Genomic DNA, 17,527 nt, shown 5'->3' on the forward strand with positions numbered 1-17,527 from the left:
ACCACACTATTCCAACTATTCCAGGAGGCACGAGAGCATCGCGTGCCCAGGACCTGGTCTTCAGTCTGGTTGAAGAATCACTCCAGAACACACAGTATTCTTTTTTCCAACCCCCCACCCCCACCCCACTGGTCCAAGTTTTGGGTAGGCATTAAATGTTTACCAAATGGTACCAATCAGACTATAGTTTCCAAAACACGTATGAATTGTCTCTCAGGTGATTCTAAAGGGCAGAATTTATGACATAGTTCACTTGCAAGTTTCATTTAACTTTAGGAATACTGTCTACAACTCTGATTATTTTTTTAAATCTCTTTGTAAATATTTATAGTACCTTGTATATCTGTGATGCCCTCACATTATTAGTTGAATAAATATTAATTAAGCCCTATATTTTCACTATCAAATAAACAGTATTATTCCCACATTATTGATAAGTCAAAAGACAAGAAAAGAGAGGCACACTAAAAGCAAAATAGCACTAACTAAAATTTAACTCTTATTTGTTTTTTAACAGACACTGGGAAACACTAACAAAAGAGGTCCTGGAGGTTTTTTAAGTAAAAAACTGTTTGTCCATCATTTCCTAACTGAAACTCATCCATGATTACCCCTCTGTCTATCCTCAGTTTACACCCATTTTTGCTGCAACAATGATATCATTCTCCTTCTATAACATCTGTTTCTCTACCCTGCAAGCTTTAGGAAAGAATATTAGAAGATGCTGCCAAATACATTTAGATAAATCTAGCAGCTTCTTTGAATTAGTCATTGCAAGGTGGTAACTATCTGGCAAACATGTATTTTAGACAGAAAGGCACAGCTACCATAGGCACCTGCTTCAAAAGTAAGACGCCCCCCTTTTTTTAACCATGCAGGAACACACTGATTCAGATTCTAATGGTCCAATGAAGTTCTTAAAATTACTTTCTGTGTTGAGGCAAAATGTGCAGACTAATAAAACTCCATAGAAAAGCTTTCATTTTTAACTTCAAGAATATAAGATCTATGAAATGTATGGATGCTATTATCTACAAAGACACGAGTGTATGAACATATACCTCCCCAGCCCCATGAAGCTCACCTTCTACTTCTTCTTCATCACACACATGTTTAAGGAAGGAGGCTCCTCTGTCCAGGACAGCTTCATCCTCCATCCTATAGTAATAAAAAAGAAAAAAAGAATGCTCAGACTTCTCCTGGAGTGAGCCACTTGAAGTAGCCCAGCTTCTGGGCAGGTTAACCTGCAAGCTGCTGTTCATGTTAACAGGGCAGAGTCACTCTTCCTTTGGTGTCTGCTACTCCTTCACGCAGCTCCTCTTAGCTGGTGCTTGAGAATATGCCGGTCCCACATAGCTTCAGTTCTAACCTTGAGAGGGCACCCACATGGACAGGTGAGAGAAAATCATCTCAATCCCATAGGCTGGATGTTAGGGGTTCTCCCTTTGGGATTTGCAAAAAGGAAAAAAAAAAAAAAAAGATGAAAGCAAAAAAAAAAAAAAAAAAATACCAAGAGAGGAAGTTTGGTTTGTCTGGAGTGCTCGTGATGATCGTTTGTGGAAATCCAGCTTCAGTGCTTAGCTCTTTAAACACCCACTGCATAAAAATGTATACCCTCACACACACACACACATGCACACCCACCCACACACAGAAAACGACAGGGAGTTAGGCTAGTGCACAGTGGGAGCCTAGCTTCCAGCCAGCCTCTTAATACCAGCACAGCCCAGTATTCTCTGTTGAGTGGCAAGCTTTGAGTCACATGTTGGCCTTACGGAAATCTGACATCTGAGGATTATCCAGCAACCCGGCTTCAGCAACAGTCACATATATATGCCACCCATTCATTCATTTTCCACATTCTTATCACACACATCTCTACGTATATCTATCCTGTTAACTCTTCCCTGAAGGGCACAAAGTTCTTCGGTTTATAGCCACATTATGCTGTCCTCCTATCTCCTTACATAATAGGATCTGCTCTGCAATTTCATATGCTAAATAAGACCTCAGAATCCATCCAAGTAATGACAGCGTTTATACGGCCTCCTGATGCCAAACATGTTTCTTAGTTTATAGAATGAGTTAAGGTTTATTTCCATACTCTGTGACTTCTTTTCATTGCATTAACTTTGACATGCAGAATTCCATGAACTCTATTTATAGACAAAGCAGAAAAAAATCCCGAATTGCTCAAATGCTGCTTGTGTCGCACCGGTCTAGAAACAAAGAACTTTCTCTGGAGACAGCTGCTCTATGTCATACCGTACATAAGCTCTGCCAGAGAACCAAATGTTCACTCTGTATTCTATTCATCCAATTATATGCTCAGGCACTGAATATTGTAAGTCTGTTTTCCATATTGTCCGTATAACTTATTCTTGTGCTTCAGATATTTGTTATAATCTGTGTGGATATGCACTGAATTCACATTTTCCTCTTTTCTATTTTAGGAGCATATCCATCTTGCAAAGCAACCATCTGAGCATAAAAAGTCAGAAATTCGGTGTCAGGTAGACTCGGATTTAAAAAATCTGGCACTTCCACTTAATATATGTATCGCCTGGAGCAAAGTATTTAACTCTTTGAGCCTCAGTTTTTCCACTTATGAAACTGGGGTAACAATATCAACCTTGTAGAACTGCTTTGAGATTCAAATTAGGTAACATACGTGAAAACACTCAGTTTTGTGCCTTGTGCCTACTACATGTTTAATGAAGGTAAGTTTCCTTCCTTTCTTCTTTCCTTCGTTCTTTTTACCCTGACCTTTACTGGTGAACAGTGCCATTAAGAAACTTATGACCTTTGGGGCACCTGGGTGGCTCAGTCGGTTAAGCATCCGACTTCCGCTCAGGTCATGCTCTCGCAGTTCCTCAGTTCGAGCCCCACCTTGGGCTCTGCTGACAGCTCGGAGCCTGGAGCCTGCTTCGGATTCTGTGTCTCCCTCTCTCTTTCTGCCCCTCCCCTGCTTGCACTCTGTCTCTTTCTCTCTCCCTCAAAAATAAACATTAAAAAAAATTTTTTTTAAAGAAACTCATTGCCTTTGGACATCTGCAGAATATCTTCTTTCAGGGATATGGGTCTTGTATGCAATAGTTTATCCTGATATATGTCTTTTTCCTTCTCTATACTCAAACTAAAAATATGAAACTAATTGCAAATAGGACATAGATCAGCCATCACGATTATAGTAGAAAAGAAAATGCCTTGAGGACTTGAGAAGTCAAATCATTTACCAGTCTCCCTGAGCTTCAGATTGCCATGAAGATTAAAAACTACAACATATTTACCAATTCATCCAGGCACTCCTCAGAGGGAGGGGGAGTGTATTCATTAATATGACAGATAAAATTCCTAATAAAATAATAATAAAGAGATGAACAAGGTAATCTTAGATAGCATTAAGTGCTTTGCACAAAATACAATGAGGCAGGGGGTTACTTGGCATAAGGTGGTTCAGAAGACGCTTCCAAGGAGGTGACATTTGAGGAGAGACAAAAATGATAGGGAGGAACCAGGTATTTAAATATGTGAGGGCAGAGTGTTCCAAGCAAAGGGAACAGCAAATGCAAAGGCCCTAAGGTAGGAACAAGTATAGCAAGTTCCAGGATGAGAAATGAGGTCAGTGAGGTTGGACAGAGAGAAGGTCAACAGTAGTTGACAATACCGGAGGTAACAGGCCCATGCAGGCCATGGGAAGTAGTCGAAATTTTAGGTGTTGTGGAAGCCACTGAAGAATTTTGTTTTGTTTTTTTGTTTTGTTTGGTCTTATGAGGTAAAGCTAACATATAACATTGTATTAGTTTCACATGTGCAACATGATTCAATTTTTGTGCATATTGCGAAATGATCACCACAGTAAGTTTAGTTAACATCTGTCACCACACCACCATACAAGATTTTTTTCTTGTATGGAGAACTTCTGAGATCTACACTCTTAGCAACTTTCAAATATGCAGTACAGTATTACTGTCTATAGTTAAGAGTTTTAAGACAGAAAATGACCCGAGCCATTTTACCTTTTTCAAGAATCACTCTGGCTGCTATGTGAAAAGTGGATAATCAGGAGACCAAAGAATCCAGGAAACTATCTCAGGAACCCAGGGAAGGCTGTGGGAGAAACAGGTTGTGGGGAAGGAATCAACAGTTCTTTCCTGGCCACTTTACGGTGGGGATGCTTATTTCATATGAAAAAAGGAGCCGTCAAGGACACAGCTAAATGTCCAAGTCTGGAGCTCACAAGCCTAGGGCTGGAGGATCAATGAACAAAGCTGGTAACCTGCACCTATTACTGGATGAGCTCATGCAGGAAGAAAATATAGAAATCGAGGTACAGACTGAAGACCAAGTGCTGGACCATGCCATGTCAACATTTATAAGCTGAGCAGAGGAACAGTCAGAGGTAAAAGAAAAACCAGAAAAGATTGATGTCAAGGAGGTACTGTTACTAAGAGGCTGAGAAAGATGGAGACAGAGAAGTAAAAACTTGACTTGGCAACATGGAGGTCATTGCTGACAATAACCACAGCACCTGAAACATACCAAACACAGTGCTAGACACAGAGGGCATTCAATCAAATCCTTTTCTCTTTCCTCCCTTATCCCCTCAGTCATTCAGCAAATATTTACTGAGTACCTACTAGGTGCCAGGCATACTGCTAGACACTGGAGACACAGTGATGAGCAAGACAGATAGGGCTCCACTACAATCCCATCTGCCTTCTCGAGGATTTCCCCTAGCAATCTGGGACAGTCAGTCCAAAGGGCAAGAGGTCATCAGCAACACACTTGTAGACATAGAGAAGGATGGCAGCTTAATGGGGAAACTTTTTTTGAAGACCTCAGAAGCACAGCAAAATTCTGGAGGGCTATACTACTGCAGGCATGTGAATAGTCCTGTCTCCCCTTTGGAAAACAAAGAGCAGTTTAGCCCACACTTCTTCTCAGCACTAACCCTTTCCTGTCTTAGCGGTCTGTCTACAGGATCCAACAATTTCCTGTAGAACATCGCTTCTGCACCCCACCACAATCAAGCTGATCCTAAAGTCCTTTAGTGACATTTTATGCATTTCCTAAATAAAATGTTTGGCCTCTGTACCTAAGCCCTTCCTAAAATGGCATGTAACAAGCAACTGAGGCAGAAGTAAAGGAAGAAAATCAGTAGCTACTGAAGGAGACCAAGGAAAGTTTAATGCCCAGAGCCCTCTTCCTAGGTGGAGGAGGAACCATCGAGCCTAACTGAAGCACTGTCCCGTGCACCATCTGAGTTAGCGAAAATAATGATGGGTGCATTCCTTGGCTCTTTGATACATATTTCACATTCCCTCCAAGACTATACATAGCAAGTAATCAGAAACCTAGTTCCTTCCGAGGGACAATGAGGAGCGTCTGGAAGCAGCCTCTTCCCTGTAGGAAGCGGAAAAAAAAAGAGCGCCACAGACTGAAAACATAAAACCTGCGTGTCACAGTGGCCTTTCTCCAAAGCAGCCCTCTCCTCTTCACAAGCAAGTGCCTCCGCACCAAGTTACAGGGGACTTAACAACTTTCTTCCATCTTCATACTGACAAACGTCAATTATTTGGGTTTGTGTTCCCCTCCTAAAAGCCTCTCCACAGTTGCTTGCTATTATTAGTAAGACAGAGATATCTTTTAACATGACCATCTGACCCAACCAGTTTTCCCTTCTATCAGGAGGAAGAAATTAACTCATCCAATCCCTAAGCAGGCCCCCAAATCCATTTGTAAAGTGTTCCTTTCACACGAGCTGCCTCTGCTGCAAACAAAGAAAGAAAGAAGGGAAGGAGCATGCTTCTAAAACAGCTCCCCGAGCTGCTCACATCGCCAGCATGAGGCAAAGTTCAGAATAGATTTGGAAGCTTCTCACCAGCATCACGGGGATAAGGGTCATACCAGTCAGTATAAAATCCACATGGGGCCCGTGCTGCCTTCCTTCCACAGGGCCTCTGACAGAAGAAGTCAGACCCCTTCCTCCAAAGTCCACACCCAACGTGGGGTTTCTCTTATTCTCCGTTATTCTGGGACACTAACATGATTTAACTGTAACACATGTCAAATCTGCTGCCAAATGGACCGGCTTTCACCAGCCGGTCCTCATCACTGAGCAGGCTTGTAAGGGTGACTTAAGCCCGGCACGAGAAACATTTGTGCAAAACTGTCAACCATTGGGCCTCGGGCACCCATCTACATTCCACCCCTCCGAGTTCCCACCCCCGGAGCCCTCGCCAACTGCCAACGTGCTCACCAGCTAGTCCACACAGCGCGAGCAGCTGCCACTCAGCCAGTCAGCAAGTGGCGGGCTGCCAGCACTCAGGCTTCAGGACGCAAGCCTGCCTGTCACAGTGCTGCTAAAGGTTGAAGGTCTTCGGGCGGGCTGGCCTCTAGATTCGCCTCACTTGCCCTCCCACCGCCCTGCTCCCACCCCTCCCGCTATGCCTCCCACGGCAGCATTTCACTGTCTCTATAGTAACAGCATCTGGTTTCGGGGTTAGAACTTCACACGGAGCGATTCTCCTCTTAACCTCTGGCTTTTGCCGAGGGATGCACGAGCCAAAAGGCCACTGCTTGAGGCGGGGCTACCTGTCCCCTGGTCATGTGGTGAGCTGCAGGGTCCCAGCAGCAGCAGCAGCAGCAGCAGCAGCAGCAGCAGCAGCGCTCAGAGCCGGACAAGAGGAAAACAGATCCTCCAACCCTGGCACGCTGGCCCGTGCACGAAGGATCCACTCTGGGGCTTGCAGCCCCAGATCCAAAGCCCCCGGACCTCTCTCCTCGACGCCCTCCACACTGGGCCTTTCTGACAACTCCCAAAAAGACACCAGGGGATGGTGTCCTATGGAAGAGAATAGCTCCAGGTTTTACATGTCCATACCTGAGTCTGACAGTGCTGATTCTTTCTGTTCATACAGCTCAAAGTGCATTAGTTAACCTCGTATTTTAACCCACCCCACTTTATCCTCACTAGCTTGATCTGTTTACAACACGCAATGAACTCCATAATCTCTCACTTTACTGCAGCCTTCCTGCACATAGCAAATGTTTAAACAGTTCTTTACCCATGTGCCCTCACACACACCAAAGTGATGCATGCAGAGGGGCAAATACTAGAATGTAAGTTTTATTATCATTGGCCATGGCTGCCATGAAAATTATATCTTCGGCATGCATGAGGGCCTTTACTTAGGGACTAAGAGGTGTCAGTCTCAAATCTCAGAACTCAAAAGCAGGTCGTCCCTGCAACTTTGCCAGTTGTGATCTTAAAACAGAAGGGAGGCAAAAATCAGCATTTTCACAGGTCTTTTTCAGGAGCCACACAGAAAGCTACAATCAGTACTGACATCTAAAATTATACACTCACACACATATCTCTGAATTCTATTCCCTATTCAAGTCGTCTCTAAGAACTGGGGAACGATTTTCATTACAAATCATTTACAAACATGATGTTTTCCTTCAAATTTTTTAAACTGCGCAGCGTTTTATTGGTGCCTTTGTTGTTTTGGAAAATCTGCTTTCCACACTTTCAACATACAATTAGAGAACAATATCAAGTCTCCAAACCTTAGGCGACAGACGGGTGATCGAGCTCTGTGGCTGCAAAGAACACTGCCATCTTTTGGCGACACGTGTTCACTACAGGGAAGCGGAGGGCAAGGGCAAAGGAAATGCTCCAAGTGTTCCCTTCAAAACTTCAGCAGGTCTCACAAGGGCCTTTCACTCCCCAGGGAGGAAGAGACAAGAACGCAGCTGTTGACTTAACTGTAGAAACTGCTAGAGCTCTGGACACGCATGTTGGGGGAAAGAGACATCAGCGTGGCATACCTGACAGACATGACTAATGGCAAGAGAAGAATCCCCAAGACCAGCTGGCAGCAAAGCAAAGCAAATCCCGTCCGCGGAGTTCAGGAGTGCCCTAATCAGTCTGGAAATTTACACAGGCCCAGGGCCAGGGAGAAATGGGTGACGGCCCCATACGAAATCAGACTGCAGACTGGATAAAAGGTGAAAGTGTAATCCGGAGCAGGATCACGCAAACACAATTCTGGATTTATGAACTGCATTAAAAGTTCATTTGTACTCTTGGGCACTTATCCCAGAGAAATGAAAACTTATGTTCACACAAAAACCTGTACACTATTGTTCACAGCAGCTTTATCTATAATAACCAAAAGCTAGAATTAGCCCAGATGTCTTTCAACAGGTGAATGTTTGAACAAAGTATGGTACATCCATACCACGGAATAATGCTTAGCAGTAAAAGGAACAAACTATTCATACACAAAACAATTTGAATGGATCTCCAAGAGATTATGCTGAGTGAAAAAAGCGAAACCCAAAATGGTTACATATCGTGTGATTCCACTTACATAACATTTTTTGAGATGACAAAATTCTAGATATGAAGGAAGGACAGATTGGGGTAGCCAGCGGATAGATATTGGGGGGATGCGGTGGGGGGTGTTTGTGGTTATAAAAGGGCAACATGAAGGATCCTGTGGAATTGACTCTATTTAGTCTTACCTGTGGTGGTGGTAGGTAGCTACCTACACGGTGATCAAATTATACACAACTTAATATACACTCACAAACGCACAGAAAAATGAGGGCAAGTAAAACTGAGGAAATCTGAAGAAGTTCAGTGGATCATATCAGGGCCAATATCTTAGTTGGTGACATTGTACTGAAGTTTTATAAAATGTTAACATCGGGGAAAAGTGGCAAAGTGTACAAACAATCTCTGCATTATTTCTCAAATATGCACGTGCATCTATAAATCACTCAATAAAAATTTCAAAAAGTTCTGCTTTTTTAAAAACATTTTCCTCAGGAACATTATTTTACATGAGGGTCACAATACTGAAGCTGGCCCATCTACATGTACGCGGAGTCAGGCAAAACAGCACAGATCCCAGATGCACTCTTGGTAACCATGTAACCTTGGCAAAGTCAGTTAACCTGTCACTTCGGTGTCATTTTAAATGAGCTTAAAAACACTTCCTAAGACACAAGGGATTAATAAGTTCCTGGAGTAAATAAACTCAATTAATTTTAGCTGAATCTGAATCGAAGGTCCCCAGGGCCCAGAGAATGTCAGAGAATTAACAGTCCTACATGGACCCGAAGGCCTTAATTCTGTCTCCAGGAGCAAACACATGGGAATGCCAAGCAGGGAGACCGGCGCTAACCTGTCACCCATCACCAAAAGGCTCAAACTCCTCTCTCCCATCTTCTCCCTGCTGGGACAAGGTCTCCTCTACTCTGTCCTCAGACTGATAACTGGGCTCTTTTGAAAGGCTGCAACAGACTCAGCAACATAAAAAGAACTGGTAGCAAAGTAGACATAGGAACTATGGGGTGACGAAAGGTGTGGAAGTTGAGGGGCAGTAGGGCGGGGGGCGTGTTGACAGATGAAGGCACTCTGCTAAACAGAGATAACTGGACAGGGCATTGAATGCTAAACAGGGAACAGCTTGCATGACCCCCTCAGATGCCTCCCCTGATTTAGCCCACACCCGCAGCCATACCCTCTTTAATTGTTTTAGCGAGCCTTTCCAGGCGCTTCCACAACCACTGCACGCTGCCTCTGAGCAGAATTCCACTTGAAGAACAGAGAGGTCTGATTCCTCTCGGTGCAGATATTCAGCGCCTTGCCCTTTGAAAGTTCTCTCGGAGTTTTTACTGTTGGGGGCAGGAAAAGTAGGCTCGCTTCTCACTTCTTTTAACTTTCAACTGCCCGTCTTCATGTGTGCTGCTGTGAAAATCAGAAAGGTCCTAAGAGAGGGTTCAGACAAGATGAAAAGGCTGGGGAGGCTCCATGTGAGAAACCAGAAGGACAGCAGTGGGCAGGTCTATCCTCTCCCCCTTCCTCCTCACCACTGCCAAGTCTTCAGCCAAAAGCAAGAGCCCAATCAGCAGCAGAAAAAGAGAAGGCAGCGGTAAACCTATTGGTTTAGGTAAACCAATAAAGAAACTCATAGTAGCTACTTGTGGAGGAAATTGGGATCTGAAATGTCAATACAAACCTTGAGCTCTGGAAATTTTAGCCAAACTTCACATGTTATACATAATTATTTATAGTAATTAGTACAGGAATAGCACAGATAACTAATACCCACAGTTAATTCATAGATTTCATTTCAGTCTATGATTCTGCAGACATTTATTGTGGACTTTACCATGGCTTCAAGTCAGATGCAGGTTGGCAGGTGGACAGGGAATCAGGAGCAGGAGTTTGCTCCAGGACACAGTGCTGGGAGGCAGCTGGATGGTGCCGGTCAGGTACAGCTCCTGACCTACCCACATCTGAAACTCAGAGCGGACTCTGGAGAAAGGAGCCTTCCTTTCCGTCCTCTACCCCATGCGGTGGCCATACTGCTCACATCTCCCATCCTGAACCACCACAGCTGCTGGCAGGGATGAGGCTCCTAGCATTTGACTGAGTTCTCACTAGCTGCCAGGCACTGTGCTAAACATCATGTGTGCATTCTCCCTTTCTCAATGCTGTCAAATTTTGTCGGACTGATTCAGTAACAGGACTGAGAATTCCAGCCAAAGGATTTCAACACCTAGAACAATGTAGGAACTGAGATTAGGGGGCTCTCATCATCCATTAATTTGGAGGGGAAAAAAATTCCCACTTTTAAACACTTACCACATGCCAGGCATTGTACTAAGCACTGTACAATGTTGTTGTTTTTTTTTATTCAATCCTTATGACAATTCCATGAGGTAAGTACTTTTCACATACCCATTTTAGACTTAATGTACTTTGACGTTAAGTAACTTACTGCAAATCACACAGTACAATGTGATGTGAGAAGACCAAGCAGGCCATCTAAAGCAGTCCACAATTTTAAGCACTCCACTATATTCCTGCGTAACTAAATAATCCATGTCTATTAGACACTACCTTCAAGAATTTTTTTCATATCACTTAACTGAAATATGCTTACAGATGACATCACTTACAACTCACCTCTTTCTTTCTCTTGCTTTGCCTACTGGTCAAAGGTTGAAGCATCTTCTTAACAGGCCTCTCTAATAAATATCTTTATTCTTATTTAGCAAACACTTAGTTTGAGCTTACTGTGTGCCAGCCACTGCTATAACTCCTTGACAAATGCTATTAGTTCAATCAATTCTCACAATTGGTACAATTCAATGACATATGTACCATTTTTATCCTCATTATCTCTGAAGCACAGAGACACTAAGTAACTTGCCCAAAGTCACACAGCTAATAACTGTTGAAGTCAGAATTTGAACCCGAAGCAGTCTAGCTCCACAAGTCTGTGTTCTTAGCCACTACATATCATGCTGCCTCTCTTTGGCTGTTTTGATTAATCTGTTCCAAACTCTTTAGGAACTTGGGATCACAAATATTAAACAGACTTTTGGTGAAAGAGCAGATTCATCAAATACCTACAGAGTACACAGACCCTTGACATTCATGAGACATTGCCTCCCCCAACCTTATTTTGCAAGTGTCCACATTCACAAATATCCCTATGGCACAATTTCTGATATATCATGTGGTCAAGTATAACTCTATGAGTTTCGGAATTCTCAAGGGACAGAAAGCAACCAGGGTGACCTGAGACGCAAGGAGGTAGGCCATCCACTAGGCTCACCCTGGGCTCACCACAGGCACGGAAGTTCACCACATGCATTGCTACAAATTACGAATGACTACACGGTGTAACCATTCAGGGCTACCAGCAAATAGCTGAAGTCACAACTGTTAGGTTCACACACGCCAAGGATCTACTGTATCAAAAGCAAGAGTACATCACTCACCATATGAGTGATGCTACTAAGCAGAAAACAACTTTTATCTCATAAACTTTATGAGCAGCGTTCACTATTGCATGAACAACAAAGACACTTCTCTACTCTTTGTTCCCTTACTAAAACATCTCTTTCCTTAAGGCTGTTCAAAGTGTGGCCTTCATTTTCTGCAAGGAATCCCTCATTGTGTGAATGTCATCAAATTTTCCAGAGTTTAACTCATTTATTCATTCATTTCAACAATCTCTTGAGCATCTATAACAAGGCATTATCCTAGGCACTAAGGATGAATCCATGGTGGGAAATGGACAATTAACAAAATTTAAAAGTAAACTGTATAAAATAGAAGGTGAGTCTCCTATGAGAAAATGTAAGTCAGAAAGAGAGTTAGGGCGTACTGGTGGGACAAGGACGGGGTGAGGGTGGGATGTGGAGGGGGCAGTTTTTAATAGGTAGTTAGAAATATCTCACTGAGTGATGGTTGAGCAAAGATCTGATGGAGGTGAGGAAGTGAGTATATGAGGGAATGGCAAATGAAAAGGCCTTGAGGCAGGAAGGAGCCTGGCAGATTCTTGGAACGTCAAGGAGACAAGTGACTAAAGCAGAGTGACGTGGAGAATACGACATAAGGTCAGAGATGTACAGGTAATGAAAGGGCACACTGCATGGCCTGGGAGGCTGTTCTAAAGCCTTGACATTTACTCTGAGCAACTAGAAACCACTGAACAGTTCTGAGCAGAAGTGATTATTTCCTCAAGCTTACAGTCTTCTTTACTTTTTAAATCTTTGTCATTATGTAAACATTTCCAGTAAGGTCTTTCCTGGAACCTAGTTCTACTCAGAAGGTCTTCCAGGGGCCATAGCTAGTGTAGTACAGAAGTTACAGGCGGTCTACTGGCTCAGTGTCCCACAACAGCCAGGCCAGAACCTGATCCAGTCCTGTGTCTGTAGATCAAAGAGTGGACCAACACACCGTAGAAGACTAAGCCCAGTGTCTAGTGTGACTTGAGCCTTACAAAGGTGCTGAGCAACGTGTCAGTGCTCAGAAGTAAAGCCACTCTGCATTCCGTATTCATATAATCTTTATTAACTTCTGCCAACTAGCCTTGAAGTTCATGACTCAAGTAGTTGCCACCTGAATCCTAGCCTACATAAATTTATCCCGGGGATGGCAACATTGGTGTTAGAAGATGCCAAAGCAGATGGTTGATACGTAGGTATCAGGTAGCATGGACTGGACTTATTGATGGCTTTTTAACACCTATGATTCAAATCTATGCTTTAAATAATAAAGGAATACATTTGAACCTGATTCTAACAATAACTTTTCTAAGTTAATTTTATAAGAATGGGAAGGACACAGGAAGACTGCCAGTTCCATACTCAGACCTACTCCATTTTGGGGGGAAATGCCCTCGACTTGCCATCTCTTGCCTAAGGATAGGATAAATGCTTATTTGACCCTAGTGGCTTCCTTTGTTGTCAAGGAGCCAGCCCACCCCGCAGAAGTATGGGACTCTTCAACCTGAAAACACCCTCTTTGACCTGGTAGGTATAAAGAGACCAACAGGCATAACTATCAAATGCAGTATGTGTCTTCAAACAAATCAACTGTTTTAAAAACTTTTTGGAGGGGCGCCTGGGTGGCGCAGTCGGTTAAGCGTCCGACTTCAGCCAGGTCACGATCTCGCGGTCCGTGAGTTCGAGCCCCGCGTCAGGCTCTGGGCTGATGGCTTGGAGCCTGGAGCCTGTTTCCGATTGTGTCTCCCTCTCTCTCTGCCCCTCCCCCGTTCATGCTCTGTCTCTCTCTGTCCCAAAAATAAATAAAAAACGTTGAAAAAAAAAAAAAAAACTTTTTGGAGACAATCAAGCAAACTTGAACATTGGGCATTAGATGACACCAAGGAATTACTGTTAATTTTATCAGGTATGATAATGACACTGAGGTTTTTTTTTTAATGTCTTTATTTCTTAGAAATAAACACTGAAGTAATAATTGGTGAAATGATACGATCTGGGATTTGTTTTAAAATACTCCAGCAAAAAAACAAGGGGGTGGGGAGGAATGTGAAACAAGACTGCCAATGTGTTGGTGATTGTTGAAGCTGGGTAATGGGTACATAGGGGTTCACTGTACTATTTTCTTCTCTTTTTTTGTTCATGTTTGAAATCTGCCAAAATAAAGTGCTGCTTAAAAAACTTTAAAACTAGGGGCACCTGAGTGGCTTTGTCAGTTAAGCATCTGACTCCTGATATTGGCTCAGGTTGTGATCTTGCAGTCATGAGATTGAGCCCTGCATCAAGCCCCGTGTCAGGCTCTGCACTGGTGGAGACTGTTTGGGATTCTTTCTTTCCCTGTCTCTCTCTCAAAATAAATAAATAATAAAAATTTAAAAAAAAAGAAGAAAAAACTTTAAAACTCTCCTATATAAGCCTCCCTTCTTCTATGCCCAATGCTCTCTCAAAATAAATAAATAATAAAAATTTTAAAAAAACAAAAAAACTTTAAAATTCTCCTATATAAGCCTCCCTTCTTCTATTCCCAATGCATTCCAGAAAACATGTATGAACACAAAAGTCATAACAAGTAGATTTACATGTTATAAAGATAGTTCTGTATCTAAAGAATAAAAAAAAACTCTAAAACCCACATTAATATCCTTCATTTTAGACATAATAAACAAAAATGTGTATTTCGCATTTCAACATGTTTTTTTCTTTTCCTTCACACCTTAATATACAGGCTCTAATCCAACGAGCACTTGATTGACTGGCATGGCTAATCCTGTCCACCTTAGTCAAAACAAAACAAAGTTTATGAGACCTATGTTTCTGAGCATTAGCATCAGCATTTTCAGTTTTTCTCTGCATTTGTGTAAAATGGCACAGCAATTCCAACAGAGCACTCAAATACCTGCAGCAGAAAACACTGAGACGCACATAAACCTGGTGATGCTGACAAAACTGGACCACAAGCTGTGCGCAGTGCCACCCAGAATTCACTGCTAATCTCCCTCCACCCCTCGGTGAACACACAAAAAAGCATAAGCAGAATGTGAAAGGTGAATTATGGGGGTTCGTATACGTCCAAGCATGGTCTGTATGAAAGCTGAACCCATGAAAGTCAGGACAGCCTGTACGTACAAATATCTATCTGTGCATGACCTTGGAAGAACAAAAAGTACCTAAAAACCATCATAATTCTCCTGCTGCTGGACATTGGTGGGGTAAAAGGGAAAAGCACGAGAAGGATATTCTTGGTGACACCATATTATTCTCTTCTTGCCAAACACAGACACCTATGTTTGCCAAAGAAAGATTATTACATTTGTTGGTTATGTTACAAAGCCAACTCACAAAAGTCAACTTACTGCAAATGTAGCCAAATTATAGTAATAATAATATAAGCTAATGTAATAAGTGCTTTTTTGAGTTATTTAAACCTTACTATCAGCCCATAAAATAAATGCTATCAATATCCCCATTGCACAGTTGATGAGATTAAGATTTAAAGATATAAGCGAGTTGACAAGGTTATAAAGCCTCTACGTGATAGAACCATATAGGTTATCTGCGAACAGCATTAAAATGACTAATAACAGTATAGTGCTGCAAGGATCGCTTTAGGTACACGATAGGTGAAACAGACTTGCATGGGCTCAGATGAAACCCTACACATCACTCTAATATCATTTTCAATGGAGAAATATAGTTTGGGTTCAAACAACCATATATAATTATGGCACCCCAACAATAATTTGGAAGCAGAATGCATTTGGTTAGAAAGATCATCAAACAAATAGCTGAAATTAGAGAATAAATGCCAGTGTTATCTCTAATAGATAATCACAAATAAAATTAACCACAGGCAGTTGAAATGAACCTACTCCAAGAAGAAATTACATACACATATATTCTAAGGCAACTTTTTACACTTGTTTCTCTCCCTATTACAAAAATCTATCATCTGGATAAACACAGGATAGCTAAAGACTACAGTAAAACATCAATTCATTCTTGAAGATCTGCTCAGCATTGTAACACTCCCTCTCTGAACATTTGGGACTTGCTTGTGAGCTATTACCAACTTGAATCAATTTCTCAAGCCACTAATTAAAAAGGAAGAATTATTTCTTCATTTGACTATCAGAAAAAAAAATTCCCTTTGCCAAGAAGAGTCCTAGAAGACGTTTACAATTACTTTCTCTCCAAATCTCCATGTGTTTTCACTTTCATAGTTCTCGCAGCTTACTAGGTGCAGCCACAGTGAAAAGGAAGAGCCAAAAACAGTCCAAGTAAGACTGTCACCACCACATTCCAGCCTTGATGGAGAGACCTCCAGGTCTGTTTTGTTAGTCTTCCTGCTTTTGCTTACAGTTCGGTAAAACCAACAGTCCACCCCAGGAAAGACCAGCTGAGAACAAATGATGGCACTCTTCTACCAAATGGAAGCAACGATCAGCTTAGGGATGCCTGTTTCTGTTATGTTCACAGATTCCTTTTTGTTTATGAAGGGCTTTGAAAGGCAAGCATACAATAAGCACCTACAGAGAAAAACTACTCACTAAGCTATAGAAATGCCATTTTGTTAGTAGCCAAATCATTCATTGCTTCATTACACTATTGATTGGGACTGCTTTGACATTAGCACTGACCATCCATTCATTAGTAGAAACATACTATTCAGTCTCAGTAAGGATTAGTCTACTACACTCTAAATTTTGGTGTCTGGGCAAATCCAAACTGATATTTCTTGCCTAATTCTGATTCTCCCGACATTATCCCACTCACAAAACTTCCCTCAAAAAAAATTAGTAAAGAATATTTACAAAATGAATGTAATTCAGGCTATTAACTCTCCAAGTCTCAATTTCCTCATCTGACAAATGGATTTAGTAATCCCCACATTGTTTAACTGTGGGGAAGCTATGAGGTAATATAAACAGAAGTATCCTGTGTGCTTGGTGCTTGGCATAGAGCTGCAGGCAACACACGCAACTGGTATTATTACACATCAGGGTCCTTACCTTTTCCCAGACAGGCACAAGTCTGTGAAGGTGACATTGATAGCAAGTGGCAGAGATGGAATATCAAACCCAGCTCTGCCAAGGCCAGCACTCTCACACCATGCTCCTTCTCTGCATCAAATAGAAGAGACAACCAGGTAGTTCTGCTAAAGTCTTTTCTAAGTTTAGGAGTCCCAGAGTAGAAGCCAGGAACAAAGGATGAAAGAAGGTTCCCCCTCCTAAACTTTACGGAAAGTACAGGGGCATCAAGGAAAGAAATCATCAGGCTCGTACCTCTTGATATACCACAGGTCAAATTTCTCGACGTGTTGATAATACTCAGAAGGGAAAGTGGCCAAGGCCTGGAAACCAGCCAGCACAGTATTTCTGAAAGGTGGTTACTCTGGGAAACACAGACCTGCTTGTGGACCAAGAAAAAGCTTAAAAATGACCCGAAATGCTAATTTTTTAAGTCAAAAGAAAAGAGAATTTAAAAATAGGGACTGGGGGCACCTGGGTGGATCAGTCAGTTGAGTGTCCAACTTCAGCTCAGGTCATGATCTCGCAGTTTGCGAGTTCGAGCCCCACATCAGTCTCGCTGCTGTCGGTGCACAGACTGCTTTAGATTCTCTGTCCCCCTCTCTCTCTGCCCCTCCCCTGTTTGTGCTCTCTCTCTCTCTCTCTTGCTCTCTCTCTCTCAAAAATAAAAATAAACATTA

The 17,527-nt window shown here is 42.3% G+C and overlaps 1 protein-coding gene across 4 annotated transcripts in view; it reads right to left on the bottom strand.

The window, feature by feature from the left end:
* Positions 1-17,527, bottom strand: part of SLC4A4 (solute carrier family 4 member 4) — a 358,380-nt gene that overhangs the window by 311,517 nt on the left and 29,336 nt on the right. Inside the window, exons 1-2 of one of the 4 annotated variants that reach the window (XM_058722324.1) lie at positions 1,511-1,669; positions 1,085-1,158 (exon numbers count right to left, since the gene is read on the bottom strand). In XM_058722324.1, the coding sequence (XP_058578307.1) occupies positions 1,085-1,158; positions 1,511-1,602 (166 nt within the window). In that variant the 5' untranslated portion in view covers positions 1,603-1,669. Of the gene's footprint in view, positions 1-1,084; positions 1,159-1,510; positions 1,670-17,527 lie in introns of those variants that run through there. The other 3 variants (XM_058722327.1, XM_058722326.1, XM_058722325.1) reach the window with 3 other exon arrangements.

This window comes from Neofelis nebulosa, chromosome 3 (assembly GCF_028018385.1).
Source record: "Neofelis nebulosa isolate mNeoNeb1 chromosome 3, mNeoNeb1.pri, whole genome shotgun sequence".
In the NCBI taxonomy this organism is placed as follows: Eukaryota; Metazoa; Chordata; class Mammalia; order Carnivora; family Felidae; genus Neofelis; species Neofelis nebulosa.